This window comes from Apteryx mantelli, chromosome 3 (assembly GCF_036417845.1).
Source record: "Apteryx mantelli isolate bAptMan1 chromosome 3, bAptMan1.hap1, whole genome shotgun sequence".
Classification (NCBI taxonomy): Eukaryota; Metazoa; Chordata; class Aves; order Apterygiformes; family Apterygidae; genus Apteryx; species Apteryx mantelli.
In genome coordinates this window covers 49,366,238-49,391,198 of record NC_089980.1, presented here as the reverse complement: position 1 = coordinate 49,391,198, position 24,961 = coordinate 49,366,238, and the positions used below count along the sequence as shown (strand labels likewise).

The window sequence follows — 24,961 nt, the reverse complement described above, 5'->3', positions numbered from 1 at the left end:
AGGAAGCAGTTTTATTGTATTGCTACACAGTATTTCTTTGCATTACTGTAATGCTTAGGAACCCAAATTTGGGGGGCAGAACCTCTCTTTGCTAGCTGCTGTTCCTATTTTTCATTTGCAGAGTAAGTATAGGAATATACCAGCTGGCATATTGCTGTTCTCCCCACAGAGACTTGGCTGATGGGGCTTCCAAATGAGAGGGGCATTTAGGTCTAGCTGATGCTGCTTTACTCATGAGGGACAGCTCTCAGGGGTCTGTGCTGGGGAGCCTGCTCCTCTGGTAGAGTTGTGGCGTATGGAGGGCAAGCAGACCTGCACCTTGAGGGGGCCGCCCTGCACCCTGGGAGGACATCCTGCCTGCAGTTTCCTTGAGGAGGGTCAGGAGAAGCTGGCATGATCCTGAAAGGACATCAGGAAACATGAGGGTGTTGAGGAAGGTGAGTTATGAAGGCCTTGTGTTTTTGAGGCAAGGTAGAATTTCCTTACCTTTCGAAAATAGTTTGATAATACAGTAGTAGCCAATAAATAAAATTTGAAGGTTAGGTCATTCAGACTAAAGGGAGCACTGCAAACTGGAATCTGCAACTTCCACGTTACTTAAGTTTGGGTAGGCATTTGCTGTCCTGAGTACTTCAGATCATGTCATTTCCCTCCTCTAGCATTATTATTTTCTGAAGCTGGTTCTCTTTCTGCTCAGTAAACATCTTTGAAAAAATCAGAGAGCAAGAACCCGGCTTGGTCGATATTCTTTTGGCCTCGATACACCAATTCCTTTTGAGGTAGTTTTAGAGTACTAACTGTTCTGTCCATGGATTTCACAGAATCACAGAATCGCTGAGGCTGGAAGGGACCTCTGGAGATCATCTAGTCCAAGCCCCCTGCTCAAGCAGGGTCACCTAGAGCACGTTGCACAGGATCCTGTCCAGGCATGTTTTGAATATCTCCAGAGAAGGAGACTCCACAACCTTTCTTAGTTCAGGAGGACACTGGCAAACTGAGAAAAGTAAATTCATTGCTAAGAAAAATCAAAATGTGCCTATATACCTCATGTCTCAGTGGTGGAAGTTGCTTGGGAATGTGCCTTAGCTTACATTTACCAAGCTATGTTCTGTATGGGAATTTGCTGATCAAGTGAATGAATCATTGCCACAGGCTTAATAGGGCACGTTTCCTGTTTACCATAAAGCTTTCCTTTTTTCCGGAAAAAAAATGCAGTTCTTATTTGGTATTGTTTTTGAAGAGAGTGTGCTTAAGTTTTAGCTCACAGATTTTCAGGCAGTGCCATTGCCCTATATGTTGTGTTGTTGTTGTCGTTGTTTGTTCAGTTGTTTTTTTTTCTTTTCAGTTCATTCACTGTTGAGTGAATGGGTGAAAGTAAGAGGGAGAGATGCTGGCTGAGCAAATGGCTTCATTGTTTACCTTCAACAGTGGAATCATGGAAAAAATATAAATAAAAATCATTTCAAAACTACTGTTTCATAAGGTATTACTCTTAGGAGCAGGAATCAGAGGAAAATGTCTTACAGTAGGGGTGAAACCAACTAATTCTGCTTCTGAGTAGCTGACCTACAGTGCAGTGATTTGTTGTAAAATATTTTATGTCATGGTGTGGGCTCTTGAATGTGAAACAGAAAAAACTATCATAGCAGTTTCAATGGGTGGATGTCCCATGTCCACAGAAATCATGATTTCATCTGTGCTGCAGAATGCATTAGATCTGTGTGAAATAGCTGCTGTATTTACAGAGGGACATGGGATGTGGCTGCAACAGTCAAAGGTCATCTTTCTTTTGGACAGCAGCAAGCTGGAGGCGGCAATTAAGCTCTAGGTGCTGTCATGGTATATAAGTAATGTTCAAGGAAAAATACTATGTGCTAAATACATTCCAACTCTTCTTCATTAGAAGATAAGTATAATCAGCATTCTTGCCATCCCAGTGATCCCCCTTTGAAAAAGCTCGCTCTTTTTAAAGGTGCACTGTTTTGTGTAGCCCCTTCTGCTAGATAAATATTTTACATTTTGTGTGCAAATTTGAGCAAAGCAGAAGCAAAGCGTGCCCAAAGTACCAAAGTACCCTCCCTAGAGTTTCAGTTTTGCAATGAATAGTTGCCTTTGGTAACCAATATGCGGTATTTCTACATCACATATTCCAAGAAAGACACTGAATTCAGGAGATATTATGCATGTCCTTTTTTAGCCTGTTCCTCATAGAACACGTTCTTTTGACAGGAAAGGACTATCAGGAATTGCTGTTGTGCTCTTGCTCACTCACTCTCTGTATCAGTGGTTGCAGTGATCTTGAGCTATAGCAGCTTAATATTCTGCTATGAGAGAAAAAGGTCATAATTGAATGGCAAGATGCTATAAAACTATGCCAGTGCCCTTAGCCTCAGGAACTTGTTACCATTCCAAAATTATTTCTTCTACAGGTGAGTGTTATCCTGAATAACTCCTGAAATGCCACCTTTGTTTTATTAAGTGGTTTGTGACAGATGCAGAGTATGTCCTTGGTACTCCGTTGCATATTAAAGATGACTGACCTAGGAAATCCCCACCACTTTCAAGTTGCTCTGATTAAATAGTGTCATTGTTCCTTTTTACCCTGAGAAGAATGTGTTTACAATTCATTTGATAGTTGTGTAGGAAGCACAAGAGTCCTCTTTCCCCTTGCCCACTCACCCCCAAATCCCCCTTCAGTGGGGGGTTTTCAGGTTATTTCTCTGCAGCTACAAATTACATCCATAAACTCTCTACCAGATTTATTTCAAAGTATTTGAAACTGTATTTAACAATGATACTTGAAACTGTCTGTTAAGTATTTCCCTTTCCTATTTTCACCTGATCACCTCTCTCAACAAACACTCCAAAATTACAAAAATGAAATGAAGTACACAGCAACTTTTCCACATTTCTCTTTTTCTTCTTTGTGATGCTGAGCACAGTGGATCCCAACTGTTACCTTGTCCTTTGAGTGCTACCATAGTGTAAATTTTTGCTGCAGTTTTTTGCTATTGCAGAGTACTTGCACAATGTTAAATTTACATGTCAGGCAAAAGGGATGAAGTCAGTATTTACAGAGGTCCTTCTCCAGCATTATTAACTTGCTTTACTTATCTTGATGGCCTTGATTTGTCCAGAGCCACTATAAAAATATTGCTGAGCTAAATCCTAAGCTATCGTACTGATTTAACTCTTAATGATGTTCTTAATAATTAAAAAAAAAAGTGAAATTAGGTAAAGTAGTGTTTTTGTTAATTTTTTATTTAATGAAAATTAAAATATTTCAGTTTTAACCTAATAGAATTGGAATTACTTGTTGTTGCTTGAACAAGTGAATGATACACTGTGAGATGCCTTTCCAGTTTCTTTCTGATCACTCCCATAGACCAGAAGCTAGGCTTTTTCAGACAACCAGGAAGAATAACTTTATGTTCTTATGGTTGAGAGTAAATTCAGATGAGCCAAAAGGTGTTGGACAGAAGATAAAAAATCAATATTTCAGAAGAGCCAAAACACCTGATTGTGTGCAATGCTTAAACTTTAGTAATTTTTATTGGTATATAATTTCATCATTTTTGTGAAATGCTGTGGGAATGAAAATGTCGAAATTAAGCTGCTAAGCTTGTGTTTTCAACAGATTTATAAGAATTTATGATGTTCTTAGCGTACTACAGCTTTGGGAGAGGTATCCTTTAGAGCTTCCCTTGTTAAAGCATTATCTTTGAGAAGGAAGCCTTAGAGAAGATCCTTTTTTCTGGAGTGGGGATGGGGAAATGTAGGTAAAATAAGCCAGAAAGTCATTTCTTCAGTATTTATCGGACAGAAAATTCTGTGCTGCTCCGAATCAAGAATACTCTGCCGATGAAGTCATGCATGAGTCTGTGTGTTTATGAAAGAGACTTCTGCTATCAGTTTCTTCTTGCTAGTGAGCTTGTCTGCCAGCATTGGGATATCTGGACACTGAGGATTGCTTCAGAGAGAATTGCGACACAGATTCTTACTTAGAGTTTAGTTTCGGACGAGTCTGCATTTCATACGTTTCTGTGTGTCTACTTCATTTATCAGTCGATGAAGTTAAGTACATTTTTGGGGTTGTTCCTGAATGCTTCCCTTCCTCCAGAGCAAAGGATGTTTCACATCTATCCTAAATGTTAACTTCCATTTCTGTAGTACTTCCAGTTGGAATCCTCAGTTAAGAACTTTAGAAACGTTAATGGACTTGGCTGTAAAATGCCCTTACGCAAATATCATTAACCTCATACTGCAGATGGCAAGTCTTATGCACAGAGTGACTCTTAATTGGTATAGTAAGAGAATCTAGGCTGGCTGACACTTGTGGTTTAACTGCAGGACCATCTCTTTTTCTATGAAGTAGGGAATTTAAATCATGACATATCTCCAGCTCTTGCTGGATACTGTCAGAAAGCAGTGAAAGAGGAGGTTAATGGGTGCCTAGCTTTTATGAGACAGGAGAAAAAATGGGGCCTTGGGAGAGACATCTATCTTGTTCCATGTGCACTTAAAAGGTTTTTATTGAGGCATGAAAGGTTGCATTGTTCCATGCTTTGTCTTTTTGTTGCATATCCAGGCAGTGATGTACTGCCAACAGTTCAATAAAGAAATTTCTCAAAATATATCCTATTAACTTATGTTAAACCTCATGTATATGGTATGTGGGCACTCACAGAAGAGAAGGAAAAGAAAATGGAATAGTCTATTCTTTTCCTTCTTAAATGCAGAAAGTTAGTAAATAGTTAGAGAGACAGCCATGCTGAAGAGGCAGATTTATGTGAAGTATACTTGCCACTTACCTTATTCCATAAAAAGCCCGAGTTTGTTAATGTTCAAAGCACAGTTTTCAACTGCCTCTTTTGAATTGGGATGGGAAAGAGAGAAATTCTGTATGCGCTTTGGTAGTGCTTGTTCTATGAGTATTTTTCTTTAAAAGTGTGATGTATCCTTGGTGCATTCCAGTGAAAAATTTTATTTTACTCGTCTGGTTTTGTGTGACCTTCAGTGAGAAGTGTCAAGAGCAGAAAGGGATAATTTGGTAGTGTGCCTGGAGAATAAAGTAAATGGGATGGTAAGATATCTCTCCAGCCTGCTCTTCAGTTTGATACAATAATTTAAATGGTTTCTACATGCCCCAACCTATGAGGCAAATGAAAGGAATGCAGCAGAATGAATTCTAAATCAGTAGTCTCTAGATACTTCTATATGAATTCCTTAGACTTCTTTCTCCCTGCCACTTCATGCATATGTATTGAACTCCGGGAATAAATGAAGATTTATTAGTCAAATATTGTGGGCATGTGTCTAGGTGTCAAGTGAGGTGCTTAGCCTGTGGATTGACCCAAAACAACAAATTTGTGCAGCATAAACAATACTCTGATATGTACTGAAGACAAAAAAGGCTCCGAGCCAGGCCCAGAATTTGGCATAGCACCATCTTTGTCCTTCCTCTCTGTTGGCTGTATGTTCAAAGGGACAATTCCAGCATCAAGTGTCAAGTTTTAGTTTGCTCTCTGCCCTGGCTTGCTATAAGGAAGAGATAGCAGCATGGTGACTTGAGGAACCCATTCAAGCAAAACCTGATGAGTTCTGCTTCAGGTTATGATGTTGCTATATCACTGCGTACTTCCATTTGTTTGGACCTGCGTAACATCAAGTGGTGTTGATATCATATTTCCCAGATAAGGAACAAGAGGATGCCTGAAATTTAGGGAGATACTTCAGCTTGCATTGCTTCTGGAGACATTTCACTGTTCAAAATCCCACTTTGGCAGACAGAGGATGCAAGTGCTAAAACTGGACCTGAAAAACCTTAGAGCTTAAGAATAAAATGAGGTTGCAAAGACAGAAGGTGCTTGAGTAGAGGAAGGAAATTGAAAGTTTGTTAAAAGCGTGAAAGTGGTGTCTGGTCTAATTGGAAAATCAGAATACGGAGAGCAGCCACAGAAAACAAGCAGACTTTATAACTTGGAAGAGAAACCATTCCTAGATTAGGAGATCCTGGACTCTAGCTTAAGCCATTTCTTATTTTGTTTTAATTTATGTATGTCTCGTGCTAAGTAAAACAAAGATTGTTTGGGTCATGGAATCATTGCAAATTGCTGTCAACTAAGAAGTGTCCCTGCTGAGGCAAACAGTAAATCAAGGGAGCGCAGGGACAGAGAGTATGTGCATATGGGAACTTAGTTCTGAGAGAGTTCACTTGGAGAGACAGGTTTTTGCCCAGGAAGTGTGCCAGCGTGGATAAGGAAAACAGGCGGTAGTGCTGGACGCTCAGGACAAGAGGGTGCTTACCAAGTCCCAACATGCTGCCTTATGAATGTCGGGCTGGGGCAGCTCTGGGAGGGCACTCTGACATGGCTGTTTACACTAGAATGCTGTTTTTCACAGATAATACATCAATATCAATGTCAACAGTAGTTTCCTGTTTTCTGCAACAAAGCAAGCTGTGTGAATTAATGGGAAAAAGAGCAGGGAAAAGCTGGTGCCACTCCAGCAGGATCTGGTGGTCAGTACCATACAGATGTTGCACAGCTTGAAGTCTGAGCAGCTGATTATCCTTATAGCACTTGGGCTGTCATATAGGACACCCTATAGAATAGCAGTACTACAGAAAAGCCTACATTTAGATAGAAACAAGCCCCTTCTGCATTTGTCTATAGGATATGAATATTATTTCTCTCTTCTGTTTTTTCTCTCTGTTGTATGGTTAGTGTGGTACTCCACAAATACAGAATTTGTAAATTCATTTGATTATTTCCATCTTCTTATTCAGTTCCTCTGAGTTCTTAATATAAGAAAATGTGATCTAAGTGCAAGCTGTTTAAGATCTTCATCTTCATTTATTAAAAAAAAAAAAAATTAACATTTCACTTGCTAACCAATGTCTGTTTCTGTTTGAGTGCATAGGTGAAGGGGAATGGTCTATTTTCATATCTTTCCGAAAGAATCTCATGTCTCCTTGGTGAGTGAGTGTATGATTAGTTTGAAGTGCTTGTATTTAAGAACTTGTTCAAAAGCTCATAAACCAATTGTCTAATCAGATTTTGAGGAAGCTCGAGGGTAATACCTTTCAATAAATATCCTCAACCAGTTTGAGGCTCTTTATTTCTAATGTTTGATCTGTGCTTGTTCACATTCACAGCACTTGTGGATGTGAGTGTGGATCACCTGAAAGTCTCCATAATTGCAGAAACCATATGGTGACTCCTTTTATACCTATGGCATGATAGATACTTTTGGGGTATCCCAAACACCAAGGCAAACAAATCCTTTCGGTTTGTGCAGTTGGTTGATATACTTCTTTCAAGCCCCATCATCTTGTAGCTTCGGAGGATCTGCTGAGGCTAATGGAAATGTGCTGCACTGGCTGTGAAAATTCTTATTTGGAGCAGCAAACCTTCATTTGGCAGTAGGTGGAGAAGTTATGATTACAAGAGAGATTGCCTTGAGATAAGTCAACTCATCAACTTCTTAACTGCCATCAAGTTGCCATGGAAGTGAGGTCACTCCCTGGTGACACTGTCAGTGCTGGCAGTTGATTAATGAGCTCAGGGATGGACCATCAGGTATGTGAAGTGGATGGACTAAGATGAGGTTAGGTCCATGCATGTACTCTGCTCTGAAGGAGGAGCTTAATAAATCTTCGCCCGCTCAGTACTTCCCATCATGGTAGTTGATGAGATTGGTTTCGGGATAATTTGAGGTAATAGGGCAGAATCTTGATCCAGTTCATTCATTGCAAATATAAATAGCTGATTTAGCAAAGGTTGTGAAGAGCTTGAGGAAACTATTGTTTATTGAATTCAAGTGTATTTGATATCCCAAGTGGATATACACAGGTTAGGAGAACACTGAGGAAAAAAATGTCTGGTTATCTGTGTGCTGGAAATGTAGGGAGGTATCCTGGCAGCCAGACTAAAATAGTCAGTTTTAAAAGTATATTAGATGATTTAAGTCCAGGATTTCAGCAATAGCCTTCTGAGAACGCTGCTCTTCAATGTAGTAAATCAGTAAACCAGAAGAGCTCAATATGTGACTAAGATGATTAGGGTACTTTCAGCAATTTTGCTCATTCCTTATAAAATAGAGTAGCTAATTTAGCACTCCTATCCTTGAGGTATTACAGCTGATTGTTTCCAAAATGCCTAAAATAAGGATAAACTCTTAGATTATCTTCTTGACTAAATTAGAAAGGGTAAAACTTTCTATACAAGCAACAGGTGGCCTGGTGGTTGGTTGACAATGACTATGGACTAATCTTCTGCAGAATAGAAAAAACATCTCCACATCTTATCACTTCTTCCCTCCAAAGTGCAAGACATAGTTCTTCAACTTTGCCTTTAATAAGTGAAACACATACCACAGCTGAAATGAAGCAAGCCTATCCAGAAAAAAAGAGAACTACAGGACAGAGGTATGTATTTCACTTGATATGCTTCACAAAGATACTCTATTGCTATTGTGGCGATAACGATAGGCATGAGAATTGGAATTGAACAGATGAGAGACTAGTCCTAGTGGACTGTTTGCAGGGGGAAGGAAGTTATGCACCAGAAGATTGCTAGCCATAACTTGGGAGAGTTCTTTGTAGTGGTATGTAGCAATTTTGTGATGCACATAGGTGAACAAAAGCTAATTTGTGGTTGAGATGAGGGAAAGAGGAAAGGGAAGTTGTTAAGAACTGCATGAAGTACAATAAATGATTTGTCATGCCATGGTAAATTAATGCAAAAGAAGAATTCCAGAAAATGAAATCAAAGTTTTGCAGAGGTGCTTCAAAAAGGGCTGACTTAGCTTTCCCTGAAGTTGGTAAGGATCTTTCAGTTAATTTGAGGAGACCTGGATCCAGTCCTGGTTGAATTGCGTTTGTTCTTCCTGACAATTAAATGCTGGGATGTGGCTTCCTAATGTGGAAAAAATGCTAAATGGGCCATCAGAAGAATGAAACCTTGGGGTGTTTAAAACCTTGTAAGAAAGCCAATGAAAATGGGTAGTAATAATCTTGATTTTCCAGAGAAATGATAAGTAGTCTGGGACTCCAGGGGACAACTTGTTATGCTTTGTGTTGGCTTTTCTGAAGAAAGGTCAGCAAAAATACTTAATAACCTAGTGCTGTGTTATTTTCCAAAAGCAAAGAAAGGTGGTTTTTTCTGAGATAAAAATAAATACCTTATATACTTCCAAGCCATCTCTTTTGTCAACTGAGGTGAAATTGAGCAAGGATTATAGTTGACACTTTCCCTTCCATATGGAAGAAAAGACACAGACATTATTGATGTTTCTAGTGATGGAGTGAATTTATCCTATTAGTTTTAATGCAAACAAGGTTAGGTCTGAGCCAGAGTGCTGTAGATTAGCATAACAGAAGCAATAACCTTGTTCACAGAGCTGCAAAGATGTGATGATTGGAACGCCCTCTTACTCCATCTGCAACCCAAAGGCACTTCTGGTTGAGGATGGTTGAGCTAATGGGCTTTATCTGGTGACACTGATCTCTCTTCTTCTGTCTTCAGATCTCTCAGCTTATGACAGAGACTAGTCAAGAAGGCCTGACTGAAGCAGCATTGAACCGCTACAATGCAGATAAACCCTCCTTGTACAGCTTCCCTGGTTCCCAGAGCACATATGTTGCTAGTGATGTATCCACAGGCACCTCGGTGGCAGCATCATTTTTTGCCAGGTAAGAGAGACTTCTCAGATTTTCCTTCTCAGGAAACACAGTTTCTTCCAAAATGAGATAATTCTGCAGTGTGGTAGACAGACTACAGTGTGCGTGTTGTGGTTGAGAGACATGGCTATAGATGTAGATCTACCAGAAGCTGGCTGAGTTACTGTGAATGCATTGTTTAATCCACCTGCATGCCTTTGTCTGTAAGATGGGGATGATGCTTCCACCCTTGTCTGTAAAATAATTCTTGATTTGGATTAAAATGTGATCGTAAATTCCAGAATAATACCTGACTTGCTGAGATTTTAGAGGTGGTTCCCTGAATGAGAAGGGCCTATCTAAGAACATTTCTGAGATAAGCAATTAATTTTAGAGCTAGCAATTAATTGTAGAGCTAGCTGAAGGTGGACAGTTCTGTTTGGCAGACAACCTTCTGGTTTCCTAGTGAATTTTATTTCCTTGTAGGTAAATTATCGTTATTTCTACCTCCAGACTGAAAAGTTAAGGTTTATGATTTGGGTTTCTGTTCCTGTCATGCTGTTGATTTGATCTGAGGGTTCAAACTCAGCCTCAGAACCCCCTTTCTGTTAAATATTGAGTCAATGTTTCCACAAGTCTGAGAAGATAAAGTTTCATAAAAAAATCTTACAGCTATCTCTATTAACTTGTTAGCAAAAATTAAATGGGCTTAGCAGCTAATAAGTGAAAGATCCACCGCCAACAAAGGGAAAGTTTTTCTGTGCAAAAATATGCTGTTTGCAGAACATAATATTTTTGGCCCACTTGAAATCTGATATAACTGAAGAAGTTCAAATAATCCTTTTCTTTTAATGCTCCCCAGAAATTAGGGAATTGACTTAGGAATATTTGTGGAAGCAATGAAATAACATGAGAATAAGCTATTCTCACAGGACTTCCAATCCAACCTAGTGAGATGTCTGAATTTCAAAACATTGAGTGAACTCTGAGTGAATGCTTCAGGCATATCCAGATTAACCTCCCTACCCTTTACAGAGCCAGCTATTAGTAATTCCACATGATTTTATTTCATTTTCAAGGAAAATGGAAAACATATAAGGTTGCTGAACTTTGAAAACAGTAAATCTGGAAAGAAGATTTTATTCTCCTGGTTGTTCCTCTCCACTATGAGGACTGTATAGTATAGGTTCAACCAGTGTCATGCTGCATTTCAAAAGATTAAGAGTAGCATTTCAGAGGACCAGTGCACATTGTTTACCTCTGAATTGGGAAAGCTCTGTCATTTTTTCCTTATAATGTGATGCTACAATAGCAAATATCGATGATGACAGTGGTCCTGATTTGCTGCCCTTTTCTGTTTAACTGCAGGCAATTGAAATTAAAATTCCTGAATGTACTCATATGGTAATATCTGACTGGAGTGCAGATTGGGATTAGCACGTATTTTAGCATGACTTGCATAAATTGATTTATGAAGATGGCTTAACTCATTTGCTCTTCATTGTTTCACTGTTTTATGCTGAGAGAATTCATTTTCTCTTAATATACTCTGCTGAAATGCAGGAAACTGATTAAATTTACTCAAAATCCCTAGTGTAAATCACAGCATTTTAAGTAGAACTCTGTTAGTTTCTAGCTGATGGTGTGAATTCTTGGGTATGTTTGTCCCAACAGAGAGTTCCCATATGTTTGGGCTGTTTATTTTTAAACTGTACTTTGCAAGACAAAAGTGACTGGTTTACCTTGGAGAATTGCATAATTAGTTAATATTACTTATACAAATCAGTTTTGTTCTGGACTTCAAATTATATCATCTGATGATAGTTAAACCAGCAAATACAAGTCAGTCATTCACTGCTTGACCTTCAACAAGGAAATCCACAACTTGTTTTCAAAATGCAGAACTCTTATTTCTTTCTGTTTTGCATCCTATATGCTTATTTGCATTTTTGTAAAGTCGGGGTAAGAACCCCAGATTACCCATATGTTGTGTACATAATATTATAAAATACAAAGTAGAAGGCAGTGGTTGTCAGACCTGTTAACATGGTGCTCTGTTACAGTATGAAACAGTCACTCATACCAGGCATATGAATTCTAAATTTTTGGTTTTCTGATTGTAAGTGGAACATGGAGTAGTGACTACCAGCTAGCTTGGTTTTTTGAACATGTCACTTAAGATATTTTCATGAACAATAAATAAGAAATTATCAAACACCCAGGAAAACTTGTTAATTTGAAGCTGAGGTTGAAAATTGAGTTGTGGAAAATATTCTTTTTAAATTTGAATAATATCCCACTGTATTTCACTCTAAGTTTCCTAACAAGCAAAGCAAACCTCAGATGAGACATAAGTCACCCTTTGTCAGGAAAAAACCCAATTAACTAAAATGCTATAGCATGGAGGAAATGTCAAGGCATCCACAGGAACTTTTGACTGTAATTACTTGAGAAATGGCAGGACCGGACTAGACTAAGAAATGGGAACTTGTAATTTTTCTGTTCTCAGGCATTGCTAGTCCAACGGCGATACTCTCTGACCAGCCTACAACTGGCAGCGAGCTGTGGAGAAATGTCTGAAGGCCACAGTGACTCTCAGTCTTCTGAAAAGCCAGGACACTTGTCAGTTATCTCAATACATAACTGTCATGTTTCATGATCTATGGCTGACAGATTTCCAAGGCTGTTAAAAGGGCTGCAACTTCTGTGAATTGTCATTTGCTGGGATATTGCTGCAAGAGAACTTACGATATGTCAGAATTCCCATGGAACAGTATATGAATATTTTAAAGGAACAAACAGTGAAAACTGTCCAAAGTACTGTACTGACAAGCTTATGAATATTAGATGATGCAAGTATGAATAATGAATTTCAAATAGTGATTCTGACATAGAAACTGAATTCAGTCAGTTGCACTTTTAATGAGAAACAGCAAATCTGCCTTTCTGTTAGAGGCTATCACTCATTTTAGTCTCAAGTACCCTCCACTCCGTGCTAATTTAGCATCATCTTGCTTCTTACTAATACTGTATTAGTGACAAAAATAACTCATTTAGTGAAACTGAAATAATACTAAGAGACATTTACAGAAAGAGAATATTCCCAGAGCATTTTAGGATTTGTACATGAGTTAACTTTGGCCTCCGTTTTGGATCTTTGTCATAAGATGCATCACATCTTTAGGCCATGGCAGGTTAAGACGTACTCTTGCCTTGTTTCCTCCAAGCACAATGTAGGGGTGTGTCACCACCAACCAAAGGAGAAGTATATGCCAGTGCTGATGCTGCCGAAGAATTGCAAGAAGGGCCTTCTGTCATTAGTTTCTGAGTAAAAATTGTGTATTGTGATCCAAGCTGTAGAGCATCTTGACAGTCTCTCAAAGCATGAGAGCACAGGCTAGAGCTCGGAACTGGACCAGAGTCTTTCAGTTGTCATTACAATAACCCGTTGCAATCCTGGTACAGCTCCTTGCTTGCCCTGCCACAGTAAACCTGCTTTTTGGGAGAGGGAGAACTTTCACTGCTTCAGGAGGAAGGGGAAACATAAATACCTCTTTCTCTTTGGACCTTGAAAAAAGATAAAAATTTTGAGACGGAGACATTTTTAAACAGTAGTTTTGAAAGTTGTTTCCTGTCATTGGTCAGGAAATGTAATAGTGTATCCTGAACAAAAACCCACCTCAGTCTGAAACCCGGTATAATCATATTTGGATTATTTGAGCCTGATGGGAATATAGATAATCTTAAAAGTAGACTGAAAAATCTATTCTGGGGATCATTTTCCATGTCTTTATACAGTTTAAACACCAGGCAGGACTACACAGTACTACTGTTGTAAATGAAGCAAAGCATGTTTTTCAGTTCAAATGTAGAAGTGTCCAGATTTTTGAAATACTTGTTATTTTGAGAAGAAATAATAATAAGAGTCATTAGCTTCATATATAACTGACATGCAGCTACTCAGCATGGGAGTAAGCTCTAGTTACACTTACCCCCATTCTTGGAAAAACTGTTGGTGATTCTTTTCATACTGGTTGCCCATCCGTGTGTGGTTTGGCGGTTGGGGAGGAGGAGGTTGAGGCAGTGCTGGACTGGGAAGCAGTATTGTGAGTGTGGTGTTTCAGCTGCTGCTGCACTGAAGTGAATGCTCCACTGATTTCCCTTCCACTGCTGAGAATCCTTTTTAAATCTTTTTTTTTAATTCGGGTACATATTGCATGGAGTACAAAGCTTATATGAGGACAGTATTTGTGGTCCCTCTTGTTAAAGCTTCTGTGTTATTCTGCTGATTTAGCACCCCAGAATTTTGAATCTCAAGCCCATGCTTTTTGCACATATATGATAAACTGCCAGCTTATCACACGGCTTTTGATGTTTGGTGTTTTTCCTTATACATGCAATATTTCTGTAACTTTTGTTGAAACTTGAAATAGGGAGTAAGTCTGTACAATCTGTCTGCTTGGGGGAAAAGCTTTGAAGTCCAAAGGCTTAGAGTCCAAGAACACCAGGGCTTTTTCTTTTCCTTAAAGATTGTGGAGTTTTTTTTGTTTGTTTTTTTTTAATTATGTGATTTTAAGTTCTGGCTTGCATTTTTTGGAGGTCTGGGGGAAATTCAAAAAAAAAAAGGACTTTTTTTGGCATTGCAACAGAGCATTTGTTTGAACATGTGCAGTAAAAGTATGCAACAAACAAAGGCAGCAACTAATAGAGAAGGAAAAAGGTGAGAGTGGGTATTCCTGTATCACAGAGCCCAGCTTTGGCTGGGGTAGCTCCATGGGAGAAACATTTGATTTGTATCAGTGGCCTGGCTGTATCTGGTCTAGCTGTGGCGTTGCACAAAGCTGATTTAGGGTCTGTGCTTATGCAGGTTGCCACCACCTGGTGTGGAGCCAGCTCAGGAATCCCTTCCTGGTCCTGCAGGAGCCAGCGGGTTTGTGCATGCCGCGGGATGGTGCTCCTCAGCCAGAGACACCTTGCAGGAAAGAGTCTGTGAAGTTTGTCAGAGAGCAAAAGCTGCTTGTCCCATTCCCGCGCCTGTTTTTGCAGAGTGTTCTGTTAAAGTTTTGGATGTTTTGAAAGGGTCTGGTTGCAGAGACTGTGATTCAGAGTGCCAGTGTTTCTTCTTGCTGAAGACCCAACTGCTCTTTCAAGCCATGTGGCGGTTTCCTGGTTTAGCACTGCTTGAAGTGTCCTAGATGTCAAAAGTGCTGACTTCAGCATCTTTGAGAGGAAAATTATCTTCTGAGACTTACGTGAAAACATATTTTGGTTTCTTGCTGACCAAACTATGCAGAACCTAACAGAATTTTCTTTCATTAGCTGAGCAAACTAAATTCAACGGTTAAATTGTGGTCAGTCTCCCACACATTTTGAAGAACTACATATTAACCAGTCTGATCAGAGTTTGTGCTCTTTTTTCCTCATCCTCATAATAAACTGCATAAGAAATACGTAAAACGAAGAATGTTAAGATTAAAGATCCATAAACTGTCTTTCAGTGGGAACGCTGGCAGCAAGTTTTAAAACATCTGTAAATCATTTTCACAGATATTACTACCTTCAAAGTCTGTTTTGGGGCTGAGTAGGGGAAACTTCAGTCACAATGATCTCAGTGAGTCTGAAAGACTGTGAACCAAATATTTAAAATTGGCACCTAAGTTTGAGGGCACAGCTTTGGGGGCTGATTTTTCTTATTTGCTGAGCACTCCTCAGAAATCTAGGAGATCCACGTTCATATTCACTGCTTTTCTGTGCTCCCCGTTGCTGTGAGAGCCCTAACAAACAGGCTCTTTCTACTTGAAAATGGGTCTTCCTGTTATTTGTGTTATTCAATGTTATAAAGTAAATATCAAACAAAAGAGAATCTTGACTCTCCCAAAGCCAAACAAGACTAGCGGTTGGGGCATTCTCACTCCTTTTCTTAGCTTCAGTGTAAGCAAAATAAAAATGTCCCTGCAGCAAAGCTGTATGTGTTACGTGCAAGAATAGCCAGTGTTGTAGTAGTCAGGGCAATGAACTGGTATGCAGAAAAAAATTAGGGGTTAAGTGCCACATCTGGATCAGGGAAAGCAAAGGTGTTTGCATGATCTTTGATTCTGCAGGAAGTTCTATCTTGGATCCAAAACCATTTCCAGTGACAATCTTGTCAAAGCTAACACATTCCCCATGGCACTCTTGTTTGGATCAGTTCATATCTTTTGATAAAACAGAAGTTTAATAAAAAGGTTCCAGACTCCATTGATTTCTAACAGAAAGCGTATAAGGTACGTGTCCAAAACTGCAGTGGCCGAATCATCGTTACTCACACATCATTGCTATTTAAACAAAAAATTAAGAAAATATATGCAAATTTAACTCTGGCTTGGAAATCTAGTTGTGATAAATTTAATTTGCATTGTGCTGTAAACGTAGATGAATAATTTGAAACTTCATGCCGAATAGATCCACACTACATTGGCTGCAGGTTAATAGATGTTATTCGCAGATTAAAGTACAGATAATGGACCTTGATTATTAGACAGGATTTTGGGAGTAGGTGTGTAGCGCTAAAAGGACGTATGCTAAAATTACCCTTAGATTATCATAGAATGCTGTACTTGCAGGGACTTGCCGTATGTTTATCCTCAAAGTACGTAACTGATGAAAAGGATGTAAATCCACATCATGTTCCTGGTATCGAAGTAATCCACTTCAGATGTACACAGGGCTTCACCTTAATTTAATAAATCTAGTTTCCTGGACTGAGCATGTTTTAAAAATAACTATTTAGAACTGATCCATAAGCTAAAGTAGAAGACACTTATCTAGGAACAATTTACTGACTGTTGAATAGAGAAATTAAACTTCCAGGCCATGAAAGGTATGGTACTCTGATGTTTTGTTGCACCTGCTTTTGTATACTACACACGGGGACTGTGTTTTCTGAGCTGCGCTTGCCCCACATCTGATGTGGTTTTATTGATGATAAAGTTATTACTGAATAATGTTGTTATAGAAATGGGTCACCATGATTTGGAGGTTCTTTTGTAACTAGCTTTTCACAGCCTTGAGAAATCTTGATAGTAATGTTCTAAGTAAAGCTCCTGATTCCTGTCTTTTTCTTGGGAGAGTCTTTGGACATCATGTTGCTTCTCTGTGGTGCAGCCCGCAGTTTCATTTTATGAATATCTGGTTCTATAAAGCAAAGGATACACAAACCATGAAAGTTCTCCTATTAAGAGATTTTTTAAAAATGGATGTCTTGTCTCCCAGGTATAATTCATTATATTCATTGTTTCTAATGTACACTGCCTGAAAAACAGAAAGTCTTAACTTTCTTCAAATCCCTGTAAGAATCTGTGGTGTTTAGCTGCAGCTTTTTTTCTGTGCATGTGTAAGTGCTTTGTATGATTTCTTTCACTTTTTACTTTGTTTTGTTTAATTGTTTATAAGTCTGTGGACTTGCATCTAGAGTGCATTTGTCCTATTAATTTTAATATGATCAATTAGGTTCATTTTTTAAATTTACAAAATGCACTTGGGAATACAATACATTTATATATATTTTTTCCCCCTATTTTTTTGTCTGCTTATTTTCTCAAGTACAACTCGATGAAAATTTATGGTAACCAGGGACTCCATTAGCTAGTAAGCAAACACTGCCCATCTCCCTCAGATCCCAGAGTCAATAACTGATTATATTACCATGAAAGGGACAATAATGCAAACACCTACTTAATCTACTTCATGTATTGTACATGCTTTATAGAAGATCTAAGTTGTTATGTATCCCCTGTCAAGGCAGAAGAGGTAACCAAAATACCTTCTGGCTTCTGTAGTTAGCAATGGCCTTCGCCCCCTGTTTCTGAGATGTTACCTTAGCTTAAAGTTTACTCTCCCTGTGCCTCACTGACTGCTGCTATTACAGGTAAGAAGCTTCAGGACTGTAAATGATGGTGCTGGCCCCCATTTGTGCTGCAACTTTTGTGTCTTAGATGACATGGACTGATAAATGGTTTGTAGTGCAGGGAAGGATACTGGATGCTGCTGATAAGTCTCTGAATCCCTGATTCTTTTTGTGGCTTGCTAAGCAAGAAAGGAGGTGCCCCTAGGTATATGGAGGCTGAACTCATGCTGCTCTCCAGACACTATGCTAAAACTGTGGTAATTTCTTTTCCACTTCTAGTCACATCATATGATTTCCTGTTGATTTCAATAGATTGCAAAGGAGAGGCTAACTGAGGATGGGTTTGGCTTTCTGATTTTAAGAGGGCTTTTGGGGTACCATATTTGCTGCATGAACACTCGCTCCCTGCTGATTTGGGGAAAAGGTAAAAGGAAATGAGGCTATTTCCTTCCCTCACCATTCCTCCCAACTCTGCCTTTCCCTGCACCTGACATGTATATTGAGAAAAATTGCTAGCAGCATATGCAGTAATCCCTCAGCACCTGTTACAAAAGACTCCTGGTGTTTTTAGGCCAGTGGAAATAAAAATGGACAGCATTAATCTTCTGACTTCTAGTATAGTCATGACTGCTGACTATAGTATAGGCAACCTCTTGCTGATTTACTGTTTTGCATATTTCTTGCTTCCCTTAAACCTTGAAATAAGAGATCTGATTTATAGTGTCCCTATCTTGGCTCGCGGAGAGAATAAGGTGAATTGATGTAGTTGTACTGTCTGTAGCAGAAAATTATACACAGCGCCTGTTGTTTTTTCCCTCTGTTTTAACACCACCAAACTAACCTTCACTCAAAGAGATCATAAATCCAAAGTAACAAGACCTTTTCCTAAACACCTGGAAGTTCAGAGTGGCAAACCTTTTATTCAGATTACTGCTTTCCCGTTACAAGAAGGACTGTTACAGTGCTGCCCCAGCAACCTTGAAATTCCAGCTGTGATTTACCTTGTCTGCACAGTCCTCCTGCCCGCCTGCTCAGAGATTCAGTGTTTTCTTAACCTTAAGAGAACAATTTATTCAACAGCTGAATGGCTTTTCCTTACATTACTGATGAATATATACCATTTTTATTTTCTTTGCTCATAAAATAAAAACTCCAACAGGGAAACTGGTTGAAATGTTGAAGTATTTGTTTATTGCCAAATAATTTAACATTAGGTAGACAACTGACATTTGGGCTTGACTATATCAGTCTCTGTGATGTGGTTATAAAATGCAAGAAGATGAGAGTACGCCTGTTTACAGGACCAGGAGGATTGTAGCAAATAGAGAATTAGAACCTCAACTCTTTGGTCAGCTGTAGGTTTAACATGATGGCCATTTTACAGCTGCTGTCTACTGGCATATTTCAACCAAAATATTGCTTTGGTCTCTTCTGAGTAACTCAAATTCAGCATTACGTATGTAAGAGCAGGATAGTGGCTCCTGAGCTTTCTGCCAGGCATGTGTGATTGGCTCTTTTAGATGCTTTTCAGGATAGAGACCTGTTAAAAGAGAAAACAAGAAACTAATGTATCCGTTTAAGGAGGAAACAATTACGGGAGCACTGCCGTTAACAAAGGCTACTGTCCCTATGAATCCATTCCTTGAGATTTCTTTACTCTGAGGTCTAGCTTTAGGGGTTTTCACGTGATTGGGGAATTTTGAGGGGCTTTTTCCCAAGTGTTTTTTCTGTTGTTTAATAAGGAATTGTATCACACTGCAGCCATTCCCTCAGTCAGGGTGTTGATGGGGTCTACCTCTTCTCCTCATCTGTCTGTTTTCAGGAAATCTATAGAAACTCAATTTCTTTAAGATCTCTGTCCCTCTGGTTAAAATTGGTCAATGGATTCAAGTGTCATTGTAGGGTATAGACAGAGAAATTCACTTAGATCGTGTATTAATCATACCCATTTCTTTGAAAAACTAGGCTAAAAACTACTACTGATAACTAGCGAGGTAATCCTTGGCTTTATTACCCCAGCCATCATAAGAGAAAGATACTAACTAAGCTAGTTGTTTTATTGCAAGAGTTAGAGCAATAATCTCTTTGAATCTAAGAAAAGTAATGTGAGAATTGTCGAAATATAGGCAAAGACTGAAAAGACAGCATTAGCAGAAATTATTCCCATTTCTTTTCTGAATACCTCTTTGTATGCAAATACAGGGAGAAATCAGACAGCCATTCACCAGAAAAGAAAAGGTACATGGAGAGAAATTCAACAGCATTGTGTCTCATGTTCAAGCCATCTGCACGCAAGCTAAGTTACTAACCTGTCCTGAGCAGAGTGTAATGACACTGTATGAAAGGTCACAGTTGCCTATTTCTGCTTTTGTTTTTTGTTACTGAAATAGAAACAATGAATATGAATCTGATATGAACCTAAGCTTTCTCATTACAACAACTATTCCTATTCCAATTCTCCTCTTCTACGATGTTTGCCCCTTCTTTATTCTGTGCTTTACACAGCAGCCACAACCCTTTATTGAGACAGAACTAGTTTAATTCAGCTACGCAGCCTTGTAGAAATATCTGACTAGTTGTGCAAGGTGAAAGATGCCCAAGCTATGTCCAACTATGTATCTCTAAAATGCACGGTATGGGACTGTGCAGAGATTCCAAGGTAGTCCCATGGGACCCGTGGCCTCTAGTTCAGGATGCTTAATTAACTTAGGGGCTTCCTATTTGGAGCTTGCTTATTCTAATTCATCTTGGGTATCTCTGCAGGACACTACAGAGTACGGTGCATGCTCTAAAGCTGGTATTTATGTAGACATCAACTGTTATCTGCCATGACTGAGATGCAAATCATCATGAGATAATACAAAAGATCACCTCTCTGCTGCTTGAGTTTTAGGAGTCTTTATGTTTCAGCAGCTCAGGATTTTGGTTTTTTCCTCTCTGCATGCATGAGGGTCAGACGCTTGCTTGCATAATGAAAGATGAGATACAATAATTCTATGATTGCACAAGTCTAGGAGAAACATCATGTGTGACAGAACTCATGAAATAATATTGAGAACTGATAGGAGTGAGGAATAAGTATATCTTCTGCATGAAGCTATACATAGGAATAAGACTAGAAGGAAGGGAAGTAAAATAAAACTTTGCCAAGGAAATAGAAGTATTTCACTACGTCATGAACTTTTTGGTTAATGCATTAGAACAATGCAAAACAAATTGGGAATACATTAAATAGACTAATTTTGATGAAATTCTGTATTATGTTTAATGACTCTGCTTCTGTTGGGATTCTGCAGAGATAGGTTCTTATGCTTTAGGGCATTAACTGGAAAAAATATTATTATTAAACCTTTCAGGTGATGCTGAAATGGTGGTGATGGTAAGATTGTTATTCACAGATTGTGTAGTCATCTGGGCCGGCCAACAGTATGTGTTACATCACTGTCAAATGTAATATCATAAATCCAGGAATAAAGACTGTAGACCGTGCTTACAGAATACAGGCCTATGTACTGAGAAGCACTTACTGAAAGGATCCTGTGTATCATGGTGTGTAATTAGTTGCATATGAGCTCACAGTGGGACACTGTGGCCAAGAGGGCTACTGCAACGTTTGAATATCTAAGAATAACAACTTACTGAGAGAGACGGGGAAGTTGCTTTAACTCTGTATTTGGAACAGATATGGCCACTGCTAGAATATTCAGCTAGTTCTGATGTCTGCAGTTCAAGAAAGATATGGAGAAATACGGAGAAGCCCCAGAGAAGAGACATTAAAATGATTAAAAGTTTGGGAAACATGCTTTCTGACAGCTTGACTTCTTTAGTTTATCGAACAGATTCAGGGAGAGATGTGTTGACAATGTGCAGGGAACCTCTGCAGGGAACAGAAACGTGATACTAAAGGACTCTTCAGTCTAGCAGACAAAAGCATGTCAAGACCTAATGGCAGGAAGCTGAATCTAGACAAACTCAGAATCTTAATGAAATGTGCATATTTAAGTAAGGGTAATGACCTGTTGAAATGAACAGGAGTAGTAGTGGCTTCTCTTTTAATGTATATGTTTTTAAAAATAAAATTTTTGTTTGAACAGAAAAGGCTGTACTTAACCACTCTTTGGGGGCTTTAAGAGATTTAGTGTAGGGAAGATCCATGGTGTTTGCTATGCAGGAACTTAAATTAGATGGTCCTAATAGTCTCACTTTACAGTCTGGGAGGACATACTCATTTATGTACAAAGATACAGCAATTAGAAATACTATTTCTGTTTCTCTTTCAGCCAGAAGTGCTCTAACAAAACATAAGATAAATTGTCATAAAGAAAGGAATGAAACTGTTTACTTTTCTTAATTAACTTAGGTAGGAGTGATTGATAAATACCATTTAATTGACATGTTTTTTTGATAGATGAACTTCAGAGGGATTTTTTTTTTTATCTGCCAGTTTCTGGAACTTCCATTTTTACTTTTTATGCAGCAAGATGTGGGAATCCTTTTGCTCTTTTCATGGCTCCTCAGGGCACGCATCTGCCTAAGTGGTGCATTGTTTTTGTGGTGTGTTTTTTGAGATTCCATCCATTTCTTGTCTGTTTCAGAAAGTACATCAGCGTATTTTGTGGCTTCCTGAAGTCATAAATCCTTTACTTCTTCCTTTGTCTCTTAGGTTGAGGATGACATTCAGCCTAGGTGTTGGTTGTTTGTCACTGTCATAAGTAGATCAGTAAAAATCATACTAGTTGGAAAAGAGCATCATAATCTCTTGACATATAAATTAAGGCGAGAAGTTAGCAGCCGAAGTTAAAATAAAGAGCATACTGTAGCTGAAGGCAAAGACTTTGGGGCAAACGTCTGGTGCTTTAAAACTACTGGGATGAAACCAAGGCAAAAAAAAATATACAGCTGTTCCACTTGATGGCTCATAAAATCTGAATAAAGTCCTTCAAGGGCTTTTTTATAGTGAGAGACTAGTTTTTGTATGTGTGGTTATGGTAGCATCTGGTTCCCATCTCTGGGAATTCAGAGAATCCACAGGCACCAGCATGCTGTCTGCTGCAGAGAAGCTCTACAGCACTGATAAATGCTTCGGACCAGTGTTCAGTGCGTAATGTAATTGTCTGCAAGCTAGAAAGATGTGGGTGTTTGCTGGGAGGAGGTGAAATCTGAATCAATGAAGTTTGATTAACATAAGCAATAGGAACAGCCCTTGCATAAGATTTCCTTTGTTCACCTGTGTGAAGAGTGAACTGATAAGCCAGCCACACCTGAGTCAATAGGATTAATCAGTCAGAGAAGGTAAGCAAGGCATACCTAAGCCGAGAGGAGTCAGTGGGTTTTCACAGAGGCTTTAAAATGTTGCTATATCCTTCATGGAGGGTTCAAACAATGGGTTTGATGAACTAATTGTCAACAAAGTTGAGCAGAAAATGCAAAGGGCCAAATGTTACTTTTGTGAGTAATCACATTGGCTTTAGTTGAATGATGAAGGAAAGCAGAATTTGTCAGTTATTTTTGGTTTTAGAACATTCATCATTCTAATGACACAGTTCCTTATCCTTTTTGTAAATGGGATTTGTGTGTAAAAAACAGTCATATTAGCTTATGTGAAATATTACACTGTGGTAAGGGTTTGTTACACAGTATTGACATCTGGCATCACAGAAAGCAAAAACTTTAGGATGCCATGGACACAGACACAGCACTGATTTTGTGGCTTATGTCATGCTCAGCACATTATTGTTGCTTAACAAATAATATGATAGAGAAAGGAGCTGTAAATATTTTGCTTCTCTTATGGCTAGAGATGGGCTCAGTCTCAATAAGAGTCAAATACAAAATGCACCTAAATACAACTTTGTGCTTGAATGGAGCTTACCTTCATCCCAGAACATCTGCCTATGCACATATATACAGAACAGATGATAGCAGATACCCTATATGCCCCAAGGAACCATTGGAGCCACCATCTTACTGCCTTTGGTATCGTAACCTCGAACTTAGTGCATCTGCCCAAGAAACTGGAGAACTGGGTTCTAGGCTTCCCTGAACCTGAAAGGAATCAAAGCCCACAGCTCCTGCTACCCAAAAGAATGCCTTAAACCACAAAACCATAAGCAAGAGAGGAATAGGGCCTCACTCCAGCAATGTCACCTGAGGATGTTCCACAGTGTAGAAAGGGGAACAGGATCCACAGGGCAGCTGGGAGTGCAGGAGCAAGGAAGAGCTCCTTCTGAGGCCTGGAGAGTGGAGCCCAGTGCTTCTGTCCCCTTGTCCTGCGGCAGGTGCTGTAGCCACTGCTCTCTTCCTCCAGCAGCTGCAGCCACACCTAAAAGAAAGGAGATAAGCCATCCATTATGTGGGACTTTGTGACTTAGGCTGCTAAATCCAGAAAGAAATTTTCATCTGTGACTTGGCTTCACTTGGTGCCTAGTTCAGTGCTGCAAAGGTGCTGTGGGGTCTAAAAGGGAGACGTGATTTCAGAGATGGCTTTCTTTGGCATTTCCTGTGGATGAGCTTATTTGTCTGTGGGATGCCAAGCTGGAGTATTGCTGAATCAAATGCCTGAATCTTCCTATTGAATGTATAGAATTTAGGTCCCCAATGTGAGGTTGTGAATTTTCCCAGAGCCTGTACCTAAGGCCTTTTATGTATCTAGGCTGAAGTTTAGGCCTGAATCTGAGAAGAGTATGTTCAAACTAAGAATTTCAGCCATAATTTGCATCACAAATAACAAGTACATTGTGAATACAAGAACTGTGAGTTCCTGAGATAACATTTTCAAAATTGCTGAAGAGAGCAGGTTTCCAAGAGCACTGAGATGCTTATAGTCACCTTGAGTGGGAATGATTCAGGATCCTAGGTCTCATTTTCAAAGATTATTCAAGCATTTATGAACTTAAGTCACAGTAAGTATCACTGAAATTTAGATCTCTGCAGGTCTAAGTAACTTCTGAAAATGTTACCTGTGAAGTGAATACAGCGTTTTCAGCACTTCCAGGAGGCAGATTTTACATCTGTGTTCTGATTCTATTTTATACCTGGTTCTGTCATAAAGCACTATTCTTGTATTTTGAAAATTATGTTTATTTTTAATTCTTAACAAATAACTACGCTTAAACCCAAACACATTGTACAATATATCAGCTCCAAGGGACAATATTCTAAATGAAAACAGATCCTTTTCTTTTTCTTTATGCCAGCTCTTTGTTTAGCAGTACAGTGGTTGCACACATATATCCCAGATGTTCATGGAAACAAAATTCCTCTTTAATTTATAGCAGAATCTGTTTTTATCCCTTGCTGGTTTGTATTTGTCAAACACATAAATGTTTGAAGCCTTATATCCAAATATGCTACAGTGGTATTCTGCATGCCTTTTAAAAGCTAATTTTTATAAAATCACAGAATAATTCAGGTTG

General features: G+C 39.0%; 1 protein-coding gene across 1 annotated transcript in view; it reads left to right on the top strand.

The window, feature by feature from the left end:
- KIF26B (kinesin family member 26B) overlaps window positions 1–24,961 on the top strand; it is a 306,974-nt gene that overhangs the window by 110,222 nt on the left and 171,791 nt on the right. The window contains exon 4 of the mRNA XM_067293330.1: window positions 9,528–9,694. Coding sequence (XP_067149431.1) covers window positions 9,528–9,694 — 167 coding nt within the window. The remainder of the gene's footprint in view (window positions 1–9,527; window positions 9,695–24,961) is intronic.